The sequence below is a fragment of the Microtus ochrogaster genome, chromosome 8 (genome assembly GCF_000317375.1).
Source record: "Microtus ochrogaster isolate Prairie Vole_2 chromosome 8, MicOch1.0, whole genome shotgun sequence".
Classification (NCBI taxonomy): domain Eukaryota; kingdom Metazoa; phylum Chordata; class Mammalia; order Rodentia; family Cricetidae; genus Microtus; species Microtus ochrogaster.
The window spans coordinates 83637270-83659179 of NC_022015.1; the positions used below are offsets into that span (position 1 = coordinate 83637270).

Genomic DNA, 21910 nt, shown 5'->3' on the forward strand with positions numbered 1-21910 from the left:
GGGTGCTATGGGGTGAATAGAGAAAGACAGTACTGTGGGTGCTATGGGGTGAATAGAGAAAGACAGGACTGTGGGTGCTATGGGGTGAATAGAGAGAGAGACAGAACATAGAGGAGTCCAGGGACCCCAATTTCAGGTGTCTGAAAAGCAGTTCCACTTGTGGTCCATAGTTGACCTGCGGGGATTAAGCAGGGTCTTTATGGGCCAGGGAGATAGCTCAGTGGATAAAATGCTGGCTTTAGCATGAGAGATGAATCCAGAACCCATGCATATGCTAGATGGCTATGGTGGCAGCCATCCTGTAATTTTCACCTTGGACGATGGAGACAGGGGAACCCTGGAGTAAGCTGGTTAATGAGGCTAGCCATATCAGTGAGCTCTGGGTTTGATTCAGAGACCCTGCTTCAATGAGCAAAGGGGAAGAGCAACGGAGGATGATTCTTTATATCCACCTCTCTCCTCCATCCACAGGCGTATGCTCACACACAGAAACGGGGGGAAAATCAAGAGTCATCTTTACCACAAGGCACTTTACTACCATCTTCTAGAACATCGTACACTATGTCTACAGGGAGTTTATGATACCTAGGAATTAGACAATGAACCACTTGAATAACTGTAATGACCCTGTAGGCAAAGAAAAGAGTGGATTCATTCATTGTGTGTGTTCGTATAAGGCTTTAGTTGAATAGATCACAAAGCATAGTGTCCGAGTTGACCTACAGACAGGAAGAATCTCCTAATATTAGAATAATCGAGCTGATGGGTTTTGGGGGGCCAACGAACTCCCCAACATCAGAGGCATTTAAGGCAAAGACTCAAGTTAGCAAACAACTCAGACAGGAGTGGACAGTGTGGGGTGCAGTATGCTAAGACCCTAATCTCTACAAGGACCCTACAGATAATTTCTGAGAGTTTGATGAGGGAAGAGGAAGCCACCGGCTCTGGGTCCTAGACTCTAACTCCAGGTGCTCTGTTGGCCTCTGGCTGTGGAGTGAGACAGATTTCAAGCATAACCTCATCTGCTCCCCTGGCGCACGGGGCTGTTCTTTGATGAAATTCATCAGCTCCCTGCTCCCTTCAGACAACAGCATGATGAAGAGACACCCGCTCATGCCCTCAGGCAAGCTGCCTCCTTGGTTGGTCTTACCGGTGCCAGGACATGGCAAGGGCCTTGACAGAGCAGAAGGTGCCTGGTCCCCAGTCCCCAGTGGGTGGGAGAGGAGGTGGTCATCAAAAGCCCAAGCTCTGCCCATCTCCCTAAAGCAGGTGACACACAGCCGGTAGGCCTGCGGAAATGCATCTTCAAAGCTGCCTTGGCTCTGCCCAGCACACAGGCTGTGCCCATCCATCAGCTGTCCTGCCGTCTGCCAGCAAGGCTCTCGGCTGTACTCGCCTGCCAGCAGGGCCGGAAACGTCACATGCAGGCCGACAGGGCTGGGGTTTGGGGAAGGCCCTCAGAGGAGCCAGCTGTGGCACAGTGATGGATGGAGCCAACTGGGATGGCATTCCAGGGGTTTTCATTCCAATCCGCACATCTGGCAAGCTCCTCTAGCGGAGCAGCTGTGAAATTCCCATGGCACTAACTGTGAGCTCTTTCCAAGAAGCCCTCACCACTGACCACAGGAATCCCGGAGAGGGCTGGCGGGTCATGTACTAGCTGAGGATTTCCTGGTGCAGACTCCTTCCTGGAAGCCAAAAGGTCAAAGACTTTCTAACCTGAGCCACAGAGATGCCAGGCTCATGAAAAGACACGTAGGACTTGGAGTTAGGCACACCTGGGTGCGGATGCCCTGCTGTCTGGGTGTTTTGATCTGTAGATGAGGAATGAGGATTACCCTCACCATAGAGGTTGACAGTTAAGTAAATTTTTGTTCGTGTATAATTGCATAGAGTACTGACACATAGAAAATATTTAATATGTAATAACCTGCCAATGAAATCATTAGTGTCAATTCAGGATACCCCCAACTCTCTTCAAAGTTATCTCCAGCTAGATTCTGATAAAGTGGCAAGGCCGTAGGATTTCCTTTTACATCTAATATAAAAGCCTCAGAGTTGCCCTTTCTCCCCAAGGTTCTCCCTTTTCCAGTAGTTCAGAAGAGGTCTCAAGTAACCTGAATTCGAACCCTTGGCAGTCTTTGTGTGTGTGCATGCATGTTTATGGGCTCCAAAAGGCAACCTCGGGCATAGCTTTTGTTTGTGAGATAGACTCGCTCTCTCGCACTTTTGTGTGTGTGCACGTGTGTGTAGTGAGAGCTGCGGGCAGGCCTGCTTTTCATCCCGCCTGACTCCCACACGGCTAGCTTTACACCCATAATAACAACACACAAACTGTATTCTTTTAAACACTGCCTTGTCCATTATATCTAGCCTCTTCTTGGCTAATTCTCACATCTTGATTAACCCATTTCTAATAATCTGTGTAGCACCACGAGGTGGTGGCTTACGGGGAAGGATTCAGCATGTCTGACCTGGCGGCTGGCTCTATCGCAGTCTGCTCTCACTTCCCTTCTTCCCAGAGTTCTATTCTGTCTACTCCACCCACCTATGCTCTGACCTATCCGGCCAAGCAGTTTCTTTATTAATTAACCAATGAAAGCAACAGATAGACAAATGACCTTCCCACATCAGATGTGTATCTGAATATAAGCATACATGCATGTTCACGTGTGTATGTGTGCATGTACGTATATGCTGTTGTGCTGGAGGTCAGAGGACAGCCTCACCTTACACTTTGCTTGATGCACAGTCTCATATTCACATTCATGGCAGGCTACCTGACCCACTGCCTCGCACCGCGCCCCTGTGTCTGCGCTCTGTGGGCTGGCACGCAGTTAGCGAGCTTTGGGCAAGGGAGCTGGAGGTTAAAATACACAGACACGTACAGACATAGAGACAGCGACACGGGTCATCCTTGAATTCCCCAAGAATGCCCCCTTTTATTGTGTTCAGGGGCAGATTATATAGAGATAGCCACGCCCCAGCCAAACCCACCAGAAACCACTCTCCTGCCATCAGGAACTCCTGAAGGTCTCGTGCTCAGAGCAGCTGTAGGCACTCAGATCAGGGGACTACAAGAAGTTCAGAATCTGGGGTCTGGCTGCTCCCAACAACCCACGATTTTCTGAGGATTCTGAGATGGGGCTCTCATGGGTCCAGAACTCAATAGTAGGTTAGCCTGGCTGATCAGTGGGTCCCAGCAATCATGCTGTCTGTCTCCTCGGCACTAGGATTACAAATTTGTGTACCCCCACACCCTTGCTTTTTAAAATGTGGACTCTGGGGATTGAATTCAGGTTTCCATCCCTTGAAGGAAGGCCCCTTACAGCTACTTCTCCAAAGCAGTTTATCCAGTCCACCAGAATGGGACCAGATTTCACATCCCTTTCTACCAAGAAAGCAGTTGGACAACTTTATAGACTTGTAGAGAATCATCAGGAGGTCTTAAAAAGCGCAAACATCACCCCCTTTTCTTCCTAAGGTCCCCATTCACACTGCTTCAAGCTGAGCCAATCAGAAGCAGGGAGGCTTGGTCACAGGGAATATCTTTTGCAGAGGGCTCTGTGCTGGTTGCTCGGGGAAGGCAGAAGAACAGAAGTGGCTTCGTTTTTAAGACTCAGGGAAACAAATCCAAAATATGAGTTAAGCCCCAAAGAGAAACAAAGAGGTTCGAGCAAGGACAGCCATAACCCGCAGCCAACAGGTCAGTGAGGAATGCCCTTTATCTTAACCCCCAGTCCCTCGAGCAACCCAGTATCAGTCAAGCTCTATGTGAGTGCTGTTACTATTATTGCATGACAGAAGACCTCAGACTTGGAGATGTCAGTCAGTAACCATGTAGTTAGACATTAGCTCCTTGGGTCAGCAGTTTCACCTGGGTTCTTCTGGGCAGTTCTGGTCTAGACCAGGTTTTGCTGATCTGAGCTGGATTCCCTTGCATCTTCAGCCAATGAGAGGTTGGTTTGGCATCTTGTTTTGCTATTGGCTGGCTTTTTCATTTCTGAGGCTTCATCTTGTCATGCTGCTGACTTGTATGATAACGTAGGCCAGACTAAGGGGTCAGGAGGGTCCAGGAAAGTGGGCAGAAGGAGCAGGGGAAAGAAGAAGGAAGGGGAGAGGAGGAAGAAGCGGGGGAGAACAACCACAAGGTTTCTTGGGGTCAGCCTTAGAGCAGACTCATTGTTTCAATCATAAGTGCTAAAGCAAGTCCCAGAATCAGCCTGGACCAAGGGGAGGGAAATGATGGGAAGTGCAGTCCTGCTGTCAGAGAGTAAAGATGCATGGAGGGTGGAGATGCACTGGGGACCTGCTTGTCATCAGAGGGGCTCAACCCAAGTCCATACCCAACACTGAAGGTGAAGACACCAGGGTTCCCCGTGGCCACACCCAACTTCTGCTCTATGACATCCTTCAGTCTGCTCATTTTGCTTCCTTCCTCGAGGCTCCTCAGACTGCAGATTCCTCTAGGATGGGGCCACACCCTACTCTTGTTGGTCTCTCTTTATAACTCTCCATGTCCCCAGGGCCTTCCACTTGTGTTGAACACTTCATCCATTGTTGGTTTGCTTTAACCTGTTCACACGCGCCGTAGGACGGAGTGCCAACAGTGCAGAAGGGGTGGGAGTCCACCCAAGTGGAAAGGCCTTGGCGACATGCCTGTGCAGCCCGCCACCCCCCCCAGCTGAATGGCTTCTTCTTCTATGGTGATCCAGAGCCAGTAAGCCTTTGCTCAGTCCACTTCAGTCTGGGACCTGGGACCCTCACAACCTGGAGGGACTTCCTGTCTTGCTCTGAGGACTCTGATCCAGAACTGGTGTGTTTCCACTCTTCTTTTGCTCACCGACAAATGAGCAGACTTTGCACATAGGACTTGACTGAAGTCCAAATCCTACACCAGGTGCTTTGCCCACCCCCGCCCCTCAAAATGTCACAGTATTCCATATGTGTAAGCATCTCCTCTCTTTCATGTGATTTTTAAATGTGTGTATGATTGGTAAGTGAATGTGCACAGATTTGTGTGTTTCTTTGATTTTATATGTGTGGGTTGTGTGTGTATGCATTTGTGTGCACACACCCATGTGTATGGATGCAAAGTGCGTGTGCACATATTTGTGTGTTTCATGCAATTGTGTGTGTGTGTGTGTTTGTGTGTGTGTGTGTATTCATGTAGAGGACTGGGGTTAAGGTGGGCAGCTTCCTCTATCACTCTCCATCTTTTTGTTATTCTTTGTAGTAGAGTCTCATTGGACATAAACCTCACCAGTTCAGCAAGAGTAGCTGGCTAGTGAGCTCCAGGAATCTCCATCCCCAGCCCCCAGCCCTAGGATATTGGTTTCTGTCTCTATGTTTTGCACACATAGGTGGGAGCTCTACAAAAGACTCTCATCTATAAACACATGTGAGCAAAACAAAAGTAAGTCCTCCAGTGAAAACCAAGATAAATCGACATTGCAATCAACCTTCTGTCTCCTTCAAATATCAGTCTGAAATCTTTCATGGCCAACTTGAAAAACCATTTTCCCCTCTGCATCTCTCCCCCTTTCTCTGCTTTATCATATTTATGGAAGGAAGCCTTATGGCTCCAGGAAGACAGTGGTGTTATCTTTAGCCTGGATCCTCATCTCTGGAGAGGTGGCCTCTTCTGGGAGCATTTTCATCCTGGGGAAAGCAGCCAGGGAAAAATAATGAGCAAGCAAAGAGAGTCTTGACTTGACACCGCGATAAATGAGGTGAAACTTTGCCAAGGAGCCAGAGTTGGTGCATCCAAAAAAGAAATAGAAAGATAATTCCATTTTAATGGGAAATATAAAACAGCCATTGTGCAAAAGTCAATTTTTTAGAAGCCATAGATGTAAGGACTGTAACAGAGTGATGGGGAGATGCCTGAGACAGTGTGCTCGGCAGTCAGCTGGATAGGGAGCGGTCCTCCACGCCATCACTGCCTCTGTTGGGTTTGCCTTTCAAGTCAGGTGTCTGCCTTCCCTTCTGCCTCGTTACCACACATCTCTCTGGAGAGCTCCCCGCAGCTTCCTCTGCCAACTTGCCATCCTCTCATCAACAGAAAAGGTCAAAATGAACCCAACTTTCTCCCAACTCCAAACTTCTCTGCCCCAGCCACAAATCCTCCGGCATCTTCCGAGACTCCAGCTCAGACATGCGCACATCTGCTTGTCCCAGTCCTATCTAAATGAACTCTCCATTTGCCGGCACCATCGCGTTCTGTCTCCATCAGTAACCAAGGTCCAGGAACAAGCTGAGGGTTGTACTTGGGTGGCTGTTAAGTAGCCAGTTGGACATTCAGTGGGGATGGTTGTGTGTGTGTGTGTGTGTGTGTGTGTGTATGTGTGTGTGTGTGCGTGCAAAGCAATGGAAGGAGCTAATTAAAGCAACTGAGCACCATCATTGAGCTAGAAAGACATGGCGGTTGTACAGAGACAAACTTTAGTTTAAATCTAGCTGTGAATTAGCTAGGTGACACATTGCTTATTCTCTCTGGGCCTTAGTTTCCACAACTTAAAACACAGCCAACATTCACTTCCCAGGTTTTTTTTGTTCTGTTTTTGAGAGAGGGTCTGTTCCAGCCTGGCCTCCAACTCTTTCTACAGCCAACGATGGCTTGAACCTCTGATTCTGGTGTGATAGTTTTGACTGTTGACTGTCGACATGGCAACTTCTGAACTTGTCCAGGAGATAAGCCTGCAGGCACACCTGTGTGCTATTATTTTTCATCTAGGAAAGCTCACGAGGGAGTATGTTGACAGGGCTCATTGAAGTGACACCATGTCCTGGCTTTAGACCTAGACTGTCTAAATTGGAGAAAGTGGGCCAAGTGCTAGCTTCATTCACCCCTCTGTTCTTCTGATTGCGGATCCAATGAGACCAGTGCTTCAGGCTCCTGCTGCCGTGACTTGCCCACCCATGGTGAAGTGAATCCTAAACCATGAGCCAGAATAAAACCCCCTTCCATAAGCTGATTTTGTTGGGTTTCAGTTATTTTTTTTTCACAGCACATTGAAAGAAAGTAAGAGCTGGGATTACAGGTGTGTACCACCATCCCACTTCATAGAGAACTGGGGTCAAGTCTAGGGTTTCCTGCTTACAACACAAACGCTCTACTGACTGAGCGACATCCCTGGCCCAACCTCCCAGATTTTTATGAGAATAAATGAGATGGTACCTGTAAATGTTTAGCACAGGGCCCCATGAAAGGTTAACAGTAAGATTAGTTGCTAAATGCTCTGTGGATTGAGCGAGAGATGCTTGCCCAAAGAGGAAAGTGACAAGTGTCTTGGACTACATTGAGCCAAGATGGCTTAGTGAAGTCTCATGGAGAAACACTATTCACAAAGCTACCAGTTAGGCACTGTGATGGCACCATGCGCTCTAGCCCTGGTAGACCCTGTGTAGAACTGTGAAGACCTGAAGCCTACAGGATGCTCCCTGCTGTGTTCACAGCGGAGACACCCAGAGCATACAGCAGGTGTACCCGAGGGCACAGTTGGTAGAAAGTTGGCACTTGGTCTCCTCCTCCATTTCTAGTCAGGTACTGCCATTCCAAAGACCAGCATTGCACTGCTGGACCAGAACATGGCTCAAGTTAGACATCCCCAACCTGACCTTCGTGTCTTCCTGCATCCCTGGGGAGAGCTCAAAAGACATGTAATTCCTTCTTAAGGGAATGTAGCTCTCTGGGAAGCCTAATGACTAAACTGTCTTCTGCCCTTCCCTGCCCTGCAGATTGGAAGCCAGAAGACGATTACAGCTACGAGCATTCCAGCCCAGATGAAGGCCCCAGAGTCGTGCCGACCTCCCCTGAGAACCCCGATTGGTACTATGCAGACGATGGTGGGTGCCAGCTGGAGAGGGAGACCGTGACTGAAGGAACTTATGTGTGACCATATGCAAGGGCCTTTCTCTGCCCTCTCTCTGGCTGCATAGTAAGATGGTATTGAAGACCTCTCTAGGGTGGATTCCTCCCATTGAGTCCTATACTACGAGGACAGGGTAGGTGCTGAGAGGCATCTACCCTCGAGCAACAGGCAGAGTAAGGGAAGCAAAGAGAGGAAGGGACTCGGCCAAAGTCACGCAGTAAGGCAGTGCCTCTTCATCCAGCTCCCCTGACACTGAGAGACGTCAAGTCCAAAGTCAGTTCTGTGTCTTTGACCTCAAGCTTAGTCCTAACTGTGCAGCAGAATCTAAATGATCTTTGAGCATTTGGATTGCAACATTGACAACTACAGCTTTGGGGCTTCCCTTGCTTTTCTGTCTTTGCCCTTTTTCTTCCTCTTTTTGCTATTTATAGTCTCTGTGCTTGTCTGTGTGTGTATGTGTGTGTATGTGTGTATGTGTGTGTGTGTGTGTGTGTGTGTGTGTGTGTGTGGTGTAAATCTGTGTGTATATTAGAGGGGTGTATATCTGTACATGCATGTTCTTGTACATGTGTGCATATAATTTCTAGCAGGCAATCTCTGATGTTCTTCCTCAGGAATCATTGATGCACCTTGGTTTTTGAGTCAGGGCCTCTTACTGGCCTTAGCCCCACCTTGCCAGCTGACCTATGATCCCCACTATACCAACTGATCAGTGAACCTCAAAGTTCTTCCTGCTTCTGCCTCCCGGGTGCTGGGGTTATAAGTATTTGCTACCATGCCCAGCTTTTTATTCAGAATCTTTTTACATCTGTTAGTGCGTGTGTGTGTGTATAAATGTTTGTGTGTATGTGTTTGTTATGTTTGTATGTGTGAGTGAAGGTGGTTGTATATATGTGTTTATGACTGGTTGTGTGTGTGTGTGTGATTATGTGCTTGTATGTGATTGTGTTTGTGTGTGGTTGTATGTGTATATATGTGAATGTGGTTGTGTGTGTACATATGAGTGTAGTTGTTTGTATGTATATGTATATATGAGTGTGGTTGTGTGTATGTATATATTTGAATGTGGTTGTGTGTGTGTGAGTGTGGTTGTATGTGTTTGTGTGCATATGAGTATAGCTGTGTATGTTTATTTTGTGTGTATATATATATGTGTGTGTGAATGTGGTTTGTGTGTTTGTTAGTGAGTGTGTATATGTCAGATGGTTGTGTGTATGTCTGTGTTTTCACATATGTGCTGTGGGTTTATGGCTCCTTAGACTGACCAATCGGACAAAAAGGAAAATAAGAAACTGGGTTCAGGCAAAACCACATGACTGAGTCAAGAGAACACATGGAAAGCCCTTAGCAGCTGGCATAAAAGCTGTGTTACTGCAAAGTGGCCTGGAAGGCAGGGCCAAGATACAGGGCACCAGGAGAACATCAGAAGAGACCATCAAAACAGGAGCCAGGCCCTGGGCTCCTACTTCCTGAACCAAAGAACAATGAGTAGAGCGAAGGACAAAGAATTCCCCAAGGGAGGATCCATTCAGACAACCATGAAAAAGCCAAAGGCACAGATGAAATATGACAAAATCTAACTGAACAAGGAGTTGAAGAAAGATGAAGGCCACTGGGTCACTTCCTCTGTGCGTCGATTCTCTGTCACCCCCTTGCCTTTGCTCCTTTCTCCTGATGTTCAGAGAGCCTGTGTTTCGTGAGGGGTGGGTTAGCTTTGCACACTTCTGCCTGACCTCCACCCCGGGCACTGTGAGTAGGGGAGGTCTTCGGGCTTGTGAAATGCCTTTGGCTTCAGAGACAGACCCCAATGTACTCCCAGCTAGGTGGGAGGAGAAAAACACTCGAGAGGAAGGGGACTTTCTCAGTGAGAAAGCCTGGTCCAAAGCGGGGCCGAGGGAGACAGTCACAACTCTGTCTGCCTGCCTCCCCTCTTACTCCCCGGGCATGGGACTGCAGCTGCCCTTGATCTTGGAGGATGATACATGTTTTTCCCTTTGTCCAAGCAACAGTTCTATTGTTAATCTCTCGTTTGGGGCCGGAGGCCGACATTAGGTGAGAAGTGGGGCTTCTCTTTGGATTCCCCCCTCTCTGACCTTGACTTCTGCCTTTGTGTCTTAGATCCATGCCAGTCCAACCCCTGTGAACACGGTGGGAACTGTATCATCAGAGGGGACACCTTCCATTGTAGCTGCCCAGCCCCCTTCTCAGGAAGTCGGTGTCAGAACGGTGAGCCCCTTTCTCTCTGTCCCCTCTGGGTTAAACGTGAAGCCCTTCAGCCTCCGTCTAAAGGCACTGGGAAAGCACTGGATGATCCTGGGACAAAGGTTATAGTCGCATTTCTTTGATCAGGCATGGTGATGCCAGGCCTCTGTGTGAGCACAGGTGGCATCTGTGTGTTTCCTGCCGCCATACTGTGTCTTAAGGGTCCATTCTGTAGAGAAACGGAGGCTAAGAGAGGGCAAGAGACGGCATCTACCCCAAATATGGCCCAAACTGAGAAATTTGCTTTTAGACAAACCACAGCAGAGAAATAGCATCCTCAAATGGTATGACAGGAAGGTCTCAGGGCACATAGGGCCAGCGTGAAAGAGGGTAGGCAGAAGGCATAGACCTGCCACTGGCCACACAGGTTAGAATGTAAGAGAAAAATCAGAGAGTCCAAGGGCCTTGACTCCTGCCCTAGTTTCTTCCATCCAATACCCTGCCGGCATCTGCATATAGAACCCTTTGTAGGGCTGTGCATCACTGAGAATAACGACACAGAAAGAAACCTTGTTTAGGCTAAGAGAGAAACCTTATCCTTGAACAGCCTGGCACTTAAGACTGTGGAAAAAGCCACAGACACAGTCTGCTGCTCCCACCTCCAAAACTGGGGTAAGCATGTGCCCCGCTAGGTCAAACGTGCACCGCCTGATGCCCTACCCTCATTCTCTTCTTTTCTGTGTATCTTGTTCAGCCCGGAACAAGTGCGAGGACAACCCGTGTGTCCATGGTGAATGCCTCATTACCCAGAAGCCTCCGTACTACCGCTGTGCCTGCAAACACCCCTACACAGGGCCAGACTGCTCCCAGGGTAGGTGGCAGAGGCTCTCTTCCCTGCAGATTGCTTTCTTTGCTCTAGCGTGTGCCCATGGTGACTGCATCTTACTGTGTGGAAGTGGGTGGAAGTGGAGCTGGGTTTTGTGATGCTCAAGACAGTCCTCTTAATTATGATTTTAAAACATGTAACCTTCCTTGGAGAACTCAGGGAGAATTAACTAATATCTGTACACACACACACAGTCACCTTGGAAGTTGGTTCCTCCAGGAACCTGGCTCTGATCTATTCCTGAGATGGGCTGTGTGTGTGAGTAACAGTGAGTCTCTGCTGCTGGTAGGGCACCATCCCAAGGGATTTACTCCTCAATGCAAGGAAGAAATTGGTAGGTGAAGAACCCGTAACTCGAGAAGTTAACTTGTCCGTGGTCACACAGCTCTCAAGGTCCACAGACAACTTTCTACCTAGCTCAGACTATTTGAAAACTTCTACATCAGTCTATACTTTTGGCTAGTCCTTACTTGGTGACCAGTGTATACAACTTTTTATTTGAGGGGATGGGGTTGTTTATTGATTTTGTTTTTCTCTTTAGTGTGGCCACCATCCACACGACTTCATTGGCGTTTGCTAATGTGTCAATGATCTGTCTATGCCCTGTGGTGTCCTATCATTTTAGAGAGGATGACCCCAGAAAACTACCACCATCATAGGGTACTGTACCTTCTCCTAATGTGTCCTCTGGGCCCCACTTCCTGTCTTCACAGTTCTTCCGGCATGCAGACCAAATCCCTGCCAGAACGGTGGTGTCTGCTCCCGTCACAGACGGAGGTCCAGGTTTAGCTGTGCCTGTCCAGACCAGTACAGGGGGAGATTCTGTGAAATAGGTATGGATCTCCACTACCACATCATCAAAACTCTGGGAGAAATGAGACCTCTGGAGGCCTTTTCTCTTCAAGTGTCTCATAAACACACGGTTCGAGTTCCCCAAGCTCTACCCCTCCTTACTCCTCCAACCTCGGAGCACTGAGCTTGTTCACCTTTCTGCCTAGAAGGTGAAGCTCAGGGGTGCAGTGCAGGCAAATCAACCTTCTGCCCTGACCGCATCAGGGCCTTTTCTACCCCCCCCCCCAACCTAGTCATTTTGTAAATACCTACCTCCTCAACGGGGTAGTTCACATTTTTAATTCAGGTTGAGTGTGGAACATTCTGGAGCTTTGTGATAAAACCTAAAGACAATACACAGTTAGGCCCAGCCCCATGACCTAGTTCGTATCCCCCTGCCAACCATTATTGAGGGCAATGTGTCCATGACTGGCAGTTCTCATAAGCGGCCTGCTCTCTCCGAGGTCCGGACGACTGTTATGTCGGTGATGGCTACTCTTACCGAGGCAAAGTGAGTAGGACAGTCAACCAGAGCCCATGCCTTTACTGGAATTCCCACCTCCTCTTGCAGGAGAATTACAACATGTTTATGGAGGAAGCTGAGACCCACGGGATTGCAGATCACAACTTTTGCAGGTACAGATTGCTGTCTCCCCTAGGTCCTATTTTGCTTGCTTGATTTTGAAACAGATTGCAAGTCAGCAGTTTTTCTGAAGAGATTATCCTACTCGGGATAGGTATGGTTACACTGATGTTACAGCTACAGAAAGGAAGGGAGAAAGGGAGGGAGGGAGGGAGGGAGGGAGGGAGGGCAGGCAGGCTCCCCAGGGAGTCTCAGGGGCTCACATACATCAAAGTTCACTTATTACTATTGCTACACATGTGTGTTTTTGTGGCTGTGGGGGAATTTAACTCCGCAGAGTTTTACAAATACCCAGGAAGGGTAAAAAGAGAAAAACAAGGCTTTAAAAAATGTCAACCAAAAGCTAAGAAGTGACATATAATTGCCCATGTGAATTTTGTGGCAGAGGTAGTCACATGGGTCACATAATGTCAAGAGGAAGGCTGAGGAGCAAACGGAGTCTGGGGACCATTATAATTCCCGCCACAGATGGCCATGTGCTCTTTAGTAAGGATGGCGTGATGACCCTTCCTGGGGATGGACTTTTCCAGTCTTCTGTCTCTGAGTCACACTGCTCATCTCCCTATTCTGTTTTTTGTTCTGCCAAGCTCAATGACTTAGGTGACTTGCCTATGGAAAGTGAGGATATTTTGTTTGTCTTGAACTGACTCCAAAACAAGAGTCTCTTCCTTGTACACAACTTCTTCTTCTATTCTCCTCGTGCCCCCCTGAGAGCCGCCTTCTTGGGTGTAATCTTCATGGGGAAACCTTGTGACCGCTGCTAAAAGGATTCTCATGCCTGGGACTCAGAAGTTGGGTCAGGATTCCAGCTCTCGTCCTGCCTCTCGGTCTGCAATCCTTTTCTAAACACGTGGAGTAGAGATGGTCAATAGGAATCTCACTTCTCCCACGAAAGGTTGTGGGTGTCCCGTGGTCCAGCCAAAGTTTGGATACTTGGCTGTATCCTGGTCCTTGGGATACTTGTCTGGAAGTTAGGAGTTTGCCAAAATTCTGTGACCACACTTGTATGCCAAGGTTTGCTAACCTATTGGAGGATTCACATGAAGAATGATAGCTTGGCAGTGTGGAGATTGGCGTCCTCTGATCCGGGGTGCTTCCATCATGTCTAGGCTTCCAAGCTTGGATGGTCAGTCACTTTGATTTTGTGTTTTAGAAACCCGGATGGAGACCACAAGCCCTGGTGCTTTGTTAAGGTTAACAGTGAAAGGGTGAAATGGGAATACTGTGACGTCACAGTCTGTCCCACCCCAGGTAAGTCTGTGGCTCTCAGAGGGACCTGGGGAGAAGAGGTGCCATTTCCTGCACTTGACCACGCCTACTCTACATATCCCGTGACCCTGGCTTTACAAACTCTGCCCACTCCTCTATAGCCCTCAGGATGATGAGCTAGCCTAGACACCTCTATCATCTCAGGTTAGCTCTAAAACTTCCTTTCCCAACCCCCGGCCAGTGTCCTTGACAACATGTACTATTGACCACTTACTGTGTGTCAGGGCGTACAATAGCCATCAGCGCTTGGGTCCTCATGGCCTCTCGGGATGACATTGGTCTGAGGTCCAGCTTTGTATTCTTCCCAACAGTCCTCGCTGGCCCACCTCTGCACCCACATCTGAAAGAACATGCCCCAGTCTATCTGACCTATGGGATTCTCTCCCCGATTTGCACAGTGACATTGTTCTGTGGGTATTGTCTGCAATACTCCACGTCATTTCTGCTTCTGTCTGTTTCTAACCATTCTTTGAGACCTCACCCAAGCCCCTCTTCCTCTGAGAAGTCCTCTAGATCTCTTGACTCAGGTGTTATATCTCCATCTGAGCAACCTCCAGGGACAGAACAAGGTCACAGACTCATAACCCTTACCACAGCTTTATGGGTAAACCTCTTATTCCCCTATTCTACTAAAAAAAAAATAAAGCCTCATAACATCATAATGCATTAGGGATGACATATTATGCATGCTGCATGAGGGATTTGTTTATTTAGTGTATAGGTTTGTAGATCCTAGGAGTCGTGAACTTCAAAATATGAAAATAAAAGCAACATCTTTATCATGAGTGCTATGAATTTGCTTCATATTAACTAAGTTATCCAACAAACCTCAGTCACTCACCAAACAAGATACTGAAGGCGTTTAGTCTCTTGGCTCTGGATGCTTGGTCAGCTTGTAGTGAGAGTCATAACTCCAGCTCTGACCTCTGAAGGAACAGAGGAGGCTGGCTTGATCATTTATCTTTATCTACCCCATAGTTACTCCTAACCCAGATGCAAGCCTTCAGGAGCCTGTGATGGAGGTGCCAGGATTCAACTCCTGCGGGAAGACGGAGACAGCTGAGCGCGTTGTCAAGCGTATCTATGGGGGCTTTAAGAGCACAGCGGGCAAGCACCCGTGGCAGGTGTCCCTGCAGACCTCACTGCCGCTGACCACCTCCATGCCCCAAGGCCACTTCTGTGGGGGTTCCCTGATTCACCCCTGCTGGGTGCTCACTGCAGCCCACTGCACTGAGTAGGTACCCACTAGGAAGGAGGAGGGGCATGACTGGGGTGCAAGCTAGCTCTCTTCTCAGTAAGTGGTGTCTTGGAAGTGTTGGCATGAGTGAGGGTAAATGCGTCAGAGGGAGAAGTACAGAGCCTTCCCTGAGTGGAGCTATAACAACCATGGCTGCCACAGCTGCTCCGCGTACTTGACCATACATAGCTAGCTACCAAGAGAGCTTAATCGAGATGTCCCTGGGGCCCTCAGCACAGAGACCTTTCCATGAAGGAAGTATTTGGTAAGTGTCCATGGAAGAAAAGACATTGGCATTCCCCTTTTGTGAAGGGGACATGGGGCTTAGGAAAGTTGAATGTCTAAAGTCTCAGGAAAAGAAGGTCAATGAGTGGAATTGGACACAGGTCTGTCTGCTTCCTGAGCCTCTATAGTCCACCTGAATAAGGCAAAAAAAAAAGCCCATTTTCAATGACCCTTCTGGTCATGCATCCTCATCTATACTCCTGGTGACTTCCAGGAGCTGAGATACTATCACCTGTTCCAGATTCCCTAAGTCCATGATCAGCCCTGGTCTCACGAACCCTGCCTTGAGAAGCAGCCTGCATATCTTCTAGTCTATGTCCTCTTGGGGTCTAGCGTGCTCCCCGAGAGAAGTCATGCATATACACACTAGTGCCCGCCCATGATTGCAGCAGATTTAATCAAGGCTTCCACAGCTTTTAGTCAAGCCCAGAGAGAGAAGGGAGGTCTCCCAGGAAAAGTGAGATTAAGTGTGTGTGTGTGTGTGTGTGTGTGTGTGTGTGTGTGTGTGTGTGTGTGTGTGTAGCTAGAGTTTCTCCATAGTGATTCTTATTATGAAGGCTTGGCCAATAGATAAGACTTGTTTTTAGCTAGCCCTTATAACATAAATTAACCCATTTTCATTCATCCGTGTGCTGCCCCGAAGATTAGTTACCCATCTGTGTATTTTCCAGACTGCTTCTTCCATGTCTGGCTGGCAACTCCTCTGACTCCGCCCTTCTTCCTCCCATCATTCTCTCTGCCCCGAAAATCCTGCCTAGCTACTGGCCGTTTAGCTTTTTATTATTATTATTAAATCAATCACAGTGACATCTATTCACACAAGGTAAAGGGATATTCCGCAAGTGTTTATCTGGACTATCCGTCCACTAATGGAGAAGTTCCCTTGTGTTGTCTTATTTGTACCCAAGCAGAGTTTTGCCAGGAGGTAAAGGACTGCAGACAAGGATGCTGAAGGTCAGGGCTTCACCAAGGTCACATAACTTCCTAGGAGTGGAGCTCTGCCTCCGACAACCCGGGGCAATTTTCCTACCATCTTATTTTACTCCGTAGCATAAGCACCAGGCATCTAAAAGTCGTGCTAGGGGACCAGGACCTGAAGAAGACAGAATCTCATGAGCAGACCTTTAGGGTGGAAAAGATACTGAAGTACAGCCGGTACAACGAAAAAGATGATATTCCCCACAATGACATCGGCAAGTATTCCCTGGGTCTCCTGTGGGCTTCTCCACTGGTAGGAATCTGGGGTTTGGTTACAGAAAGCTCCCATGATCCTTCTTATCCCTTAGAGAATCCCATAAGCTGTATCATTTATTTCCCAGCCTTTTATGTCTAGGGAGTGTATGATAGCATTGTTGATAATGGTAAAACTTTTCAATTGAAGGCTAGAGGTGTAGAAAATGTTGTAATGTGAAAACAGCACACAGCTTTGGATCCCAGCTCTCTTATTGGCTAGGATTCAGGTCATCTGCCTGAACCTTCTTTTTTGTTCTGTAAATGGGGGTGCTATCCCAGCTTTCAGATGACTCTGTGTTGTGACACGATGCATATGCACACATGTATGGCACCTGGTAGGTGTGCGCGTGCAGAGGCAGTCAGTTTGGGGCTGTTGGATGCTCAGTGCTGTGCCCTCGCCCCTACACACACTATGAGGCTCTCTCTTTCCCACTCTCCCTCCTTTATGGGTAGCCCCCTTCCGTACAGCCTGCTTCTGAAAAATGAATTAGGAATGATTTTGAATCCTATTAGCTTTTCTAACTGTTGACATTCTTTCAGTGTTTTCCTAGCCCTCTCTGGATGTTTAAAACATGAAATAGGGATGAAAATGTTTTTCAGTCATGGGAGGGGCAGTGTGGCTAGCTAACTCGTCTTCCAAAGCAAAATGAAACCAATACTGCTCTCTCCTCCCTTCCTCCTCTCTCTTCCTTCTCCCTACTCCTCCCTCATCTTTCAGCTTTGCTCAAGTTAAAGCCAGTGGATGGTCACTGTGCTCTGGAATCCAAATACGTGAAGACCATATGTCTGCCCAACGACCCCTTTCCCTCTGGGACTGAGTGCCACATCTCCGGCTGGGGAGTAACGGAAACAGGTGAGTCTGGTGATGTACCCTCCACACACCCGGGAGAGCTACACCATCCAGAGAATAAAGGACCGATGTCATTTGCCCTCTTTGCTCTTGAAACAAATTCAAAGTGCTCCATCAAAGAATGCATCAGCCTCATTGTTCAGACTCTAGTTGAATGTAACCATTTGCATGGAACTTGCCCTGTGAGCCTCTCATCGCCATAGTGGTCTCTGGCCTCCTGATCTAGATGTGTGACCTTTCTCAAGCACTCATTGTACACCAGAGAAGACATCTCTCCCTTCTCCAAGAAAACTGCAAAGATGCTGGGTGCACAGCATATTTGGGCATGTGTGGTACCTGGTAGGATGCTGGGTGCACAGCATATATGGGCACGTGTGGTACCTGGTAGGATGCTGGGTGCACAGCATGTATGGACATGTGTGGTACCTGGTAGGATGCTGGGTGCACAGCATATATGGGCACGTATGGTACTGGGCAGGATGCTGGGTAAAGACCATGTGTGGGCACTGTGGTACGTGGTAGGTGCTCAGGGGCAGAGATGATGCTGTTTAAAGCTACTGGCGTTGAACAGCTCTTCAGTGTTGGGTATTCTTCCACAAGATTCTTGGTTTTGTTTCTCAAGCAGCTCAGTTTTACTTTGTCAGTTGTCATTTTTACCCCCAGAGCTTGGATCATGCACACCAAAATTATATCTTGAATACAAAGAAGTTCAGGAGAGTATTTTCAAGTCTTTACCAAATACTCAAAATATGTCACCTCCTACTAATAGTGTACTTAATAACGGACAGCAAAAATCACTTTGAGTAGGCTTAGAGTCCCGCAGAAGGAAATAGAATGCATGTATGCATTTGCCAGAGGCTCCGGGGGAAGAAAATCTCTGCCTAATTGGACTTAAGGTCAACCAAAAAAGTTTCTGCAGCTCTTTGTTGTAGTCTGTCTAAGCTTTTCCTCTTCGGCTCTCCTTAACGGGCCTGCTCAGCGGAGGATGTCTTAGTTGAGAGTCCTGTAGGGCCTCAGATTAGAACGCCTTTGTTTTCCACAAATAGTCCTTAGACTATGTTCAAAGTCAAAGATGCTCTGAGAGATTGCCTTATCTTTGAAAAGTGGGTATCTTCTCTGGGAAGCAGACAACCTAATATGTCAGGGAGCTTCATGTGGATGCATCTGCTCTATGCACGCATGAATCTATCTATCTGTCCATCTGCCCCCATCTGTCCATGCATCCATGAAACTGCCCTTGCATTGATCCATCTATTTCTTCAGAACCTACTGTGTATTATGTGTTAGCCTTCTGCTAGATGCAGGAAATTAAAGATGATTACAAACCATGCACATTTTCCAGAATTTATGATCTAGTTGAGAAGATAAAGAACAGAACAAATCATTTGTTCAGCTGTGATCAGAATGGCTTTGAAAGTCTGCACGAGGTTGGGGTGAGGAGGATGCAGGATGCTGATGTTGGAAGGTGGGCTGTTTCTTCCCATCCTCCATAAAAAATACCTTTCTCCCCCAACTGAGAGCTGGTGGCTTCTTCTTACTAAGGTGACTTCTAGTGAAGTGGGTATCACTGCAGTCTTCATAGTAGCATGGTAGTGACTGTTTTCTTCCCACAGGAGAAGGGTCCCGCCAGCTCCTGGATGCTAAAGTCAAGCTGATCGCTAACACTTTGTGTAACTCCCGCCGACTCTATGACAATACAATAGACGACAGTATGGTCTGTGCTGGGAACCTCCAGAAGCCTGGATCAGACACCTGCCAGGTCAGAGACTCCACGGGTTCCTCGAAGGGAGGGGCTTTCTGAATATCAAGCTGAGAAAAGAGGCCTACTATAGCTCTGGGGTGGGAACCGGGGTCAACGGGCCAGCAGCTTCCGTGTTAAGACAGGTGGGCAGACCTGTCTGAGCCTACATCAAGCTAGGAGAGCTGGCAGTGTGGCATGTTTCTGCATTGCCTGGTTGAGCTCTCACAACATCCTCTGAAGGGGATGCCACCATCACACAGTACAGAGGCTTGGGGACATTATCAAGGCCAATAGCAGCAGTGTGTTAAGCAGTGAGACCGGAACTGGAACAACCCAGGTGTGTGGAACACCAAAGCCTGTACTACTTTGTTCCACCTTGATAACGGCGTACCCCCAGGTTCTGGGATCTATGGAGATTCGGTGGTGCTCCTAGAGAAAGAGAAGGTGGGGATTCCACCAACTCTATGCTAAGGGGACTTCAGGTCCCAGCCCCAAATCAAAGCCCATATTCTGTGTAGTTCGGGGATCCTGTTCCATGAGATACAACCTTCCTACGTGCCAAGGATGAGCTTGGTTTAGGCTTCCTGCTCATTCTTCCACACTGCCCAGCTGCCCTCAGAGACCCAGCATGGCCACGTTCTGATCCTGCACCACAATGAAGCCTTCCTACAAAGGGACCCAGGATAACTAGCGAATCTGGAGCCATTGGGTTGGGAAACTGGAGTCCCCAGAGTCTGAGGCTCATGATGACCCTCTGTTCCTCTGGGGGGCAGGGCATGGGAAGCCACAAACTCCAGATGGAAAAGAGCAAGTAGGTGTGGTTTTCCCTAAGCTCTTGGAAGATGAGTGGGACCACGGGCTACTCAGTCCTCTAGCTAACTCAAGGGCTATCACTGAAAGGTTTGGAGCCGCTTTCTGACCTTGATCGATGTGACCATAAGATGACCATGATTAGGTTATAACAGCAAAGTCTTGTGATAAAAGTTGTTAGGTGCCGGGATGAAGCCAGCTGGTTTCCTCGCTGACTTTCTCCTGCCCACCTCTATACTGGTCCAAGCACTTCACACAGAATCTTCACTGCTCCTCTCAGGAGCAAAGTTCCTCTGTGATTATCCATAGCTCACCACTGAAAAAGCAAGGTCACTGGTCGCTGGCTGCCTCTGAGTCCCTGCCCTCCTCCTTACGTGTGGGTCTGTCCAAACACACCATTGCCCACCTTGGTCGGCTGCTTGATGTTGGAGGCCCTAGGCACTGATAATGGAACCATTAGAACTGAAAGTCAGGGAGCATTCCTTGCCCGCAGCACTGTGGCTGCAGCCCTGGGCTTCAAACTTTTTCCAAACTCGGCAACTGAAGCTGGTATCAGCTTCCTTCCTGTTGGAGTTATATATCATAGGACACTCAATATCAGCTTCCCTCCTGTTGGAGCTATACATCATAGGACATCAGGAAGAGCTTTGGAACCACTTTCCAGAGGCTTCATTCCATCACCCGCTTGTAGGCAGTTTGGGGCATCTCAGAATCTAGTTGTCAAGGCTGACCGACCTGTGCTTCTCCCCTCAGGGTGACTCTGGGGGCCCTCTGACCTGTGAAAAGGATGGCACTTACTTCGTCTATGGGATTGTGAGCTGGGGCCAAGAATGCGGGAAGAAGCCAGGCGTCTACACTCAAGTCACCAAATTTCTGAATTGGATCAAAAACACCATTCAAAAGGAGGCTGGCTTCTGAGCTGCTGTCTTCGGACCCTCAAAGCCCCTTTTCTTTAGCACTAGACAAAAGGGGCTTCCTGGGCAGCTAGAGATGTCCTTTCGATTCCAGAAGACCAGGTAGCTGAAGGGCTCTGGACAGAGACACTGCTGCCCAGCCTGGGCCTTTCTGGGCAGGTATGTGCACCATTTCATGAGGCCCACTCTTGTCCCCTCCTCCTGGGAACCAACAAGAACTATGCCTGCATTTGCTCCCCTTCTGACAAATACACCTTCTAGAAAAGTGGAATACACTGAGACTGTATTGTGTATTGACACCACAAATATGAGCTTACTGAAATCCCGCCGCCCCCACCAGATGTCACCTGGACTCTTTCACCTTGGCCCACACCATCAAGGTCCAGCATAGAACTAGCCAGTCTCACCCAGTCATCTGAGAGAAACCCCCAAACACAAGCTCCATTGTTTGCTTTCAGAGTTGTTGTTTTAATAAAGGCAGATGTGAGAAGGAGGAGAGGATGCCATTGTTTAACAACTTGTGCAGACTGAAGCCACAGGGGCATGCCTCTGGCATGCAACCCTCAGTGGCAGCTTCTCTCTCGAGGACGCAGGCGGAGGCGGCTGGCTCACATCAGCAGAGTCTTCCTCCTGTTAATATGCAGAATCTCCGAGGCATCTGGGTTCACCTCCCGGCTCTGATGATCTCCATGCCCCACTTCCTCTGGTCCCCCCTGCAGAAATCACACACAGCCCCCTGAGTGCACATGACGCTCCCACAAGCCGTGCTAAGATGCCGGGCCAACATCCAACGCGTTCACCTCCCCTTCTTTGTCCTCTCTTCCACCCTGCCTCTCTTCCACCCTGCCCAAGAAAAAGGACCCTCAAGGCAAAGATGAGAAAGAAGCAAAGCCTGTGTCTCATTTAGATGTGGTGTCTCTTTTCTGAACAAAGCGGGGTTCAAAACGCAGACTGTTGGAGCCAGCGAGTCCCTGACCCTTTCCGTGCGTGTAACGAGCAAGCACTCAGCACAGCCTGGGCTGCCCTGGCCCGGGATTGATGTCGCCCTGGTAGGTTTGCCTCTGCAGAACTAATGGCTGTGACTTCAGAGGAAGCCTGCGGGAAGTTTAACCCACGTGTCATCCGCCCGGTCATC

At 48.5% G+C, this 21910-nt stretch overlaps 2 protein-coding genes across 4 annotated transcripts in view; one reads left to right on the forward strand and one right to left on the reverse strand.

Annotated features, from left to right (window-relative positions):
• Window positions 1-21268, forward strand: part of Habp2 (hyaluronan binding protein 2) — a 22856-nt gene extending 1588 nt beyond the window's left edge. The window contains exons 2-12 of the mRNA XM_013348123.1: window positions 7741-7848; window positions 9993-10100; window positions 10831-10947; window positions 11676-11795; window positions 12258-12429; window positions 13590-13687; window positions 14684-14939; window positions 16278-16420; window positions 17179-17313; window positions 18924-19069; window positions 20615-21268. Of these exons, the coding sequence (XP_013203577.1) occupies window positions 7741-7848; window positions 9993-10100; window positions 10831-10947; window positions 11676-11795; window positions 12258-12429; window positions 13590-13687; window positions 14684-14939; window positions 16278-16420; window positions 17179-17313; window positions 18924-19069; window positions 20615-20779 (1568 nt within the window). The 3' untranslated portion in view covers window positions 20780-21268. The remainder of the gene's footprint in view (window positions 1-7740; window positions 7849-9992; window positions 10101-10830; window positions 10948-11675; window positions 11796-12257; window positions 12430-13589; window positions 13688-14683; window positions 14940-16277; window positions 16421-17178; window positions 17314-18923; window positions 19070-20614) is intronic.
• Nrap (nebulin related anchoring protein) overlaps window positions 21227-21910 on the reverse strand; it is a 69527-nt gene continuing 68843 nt past the window's right edge. For all 3 annotated transcript variants that reach the window (XM_005352514.2, XM_026781729.1, XM_005352513.2), the window contains one exon: window positions 21227-21488. In XM_005352514.2, the coding sequence (XP_005352571.1) occupies window positions 21384-21488 (105 nt within the window). In that variant the 3' untranslated portion in view covers window positions 21227-21383. The remainder of the gene's footprint in view (window positions 21489-21910) is intronic.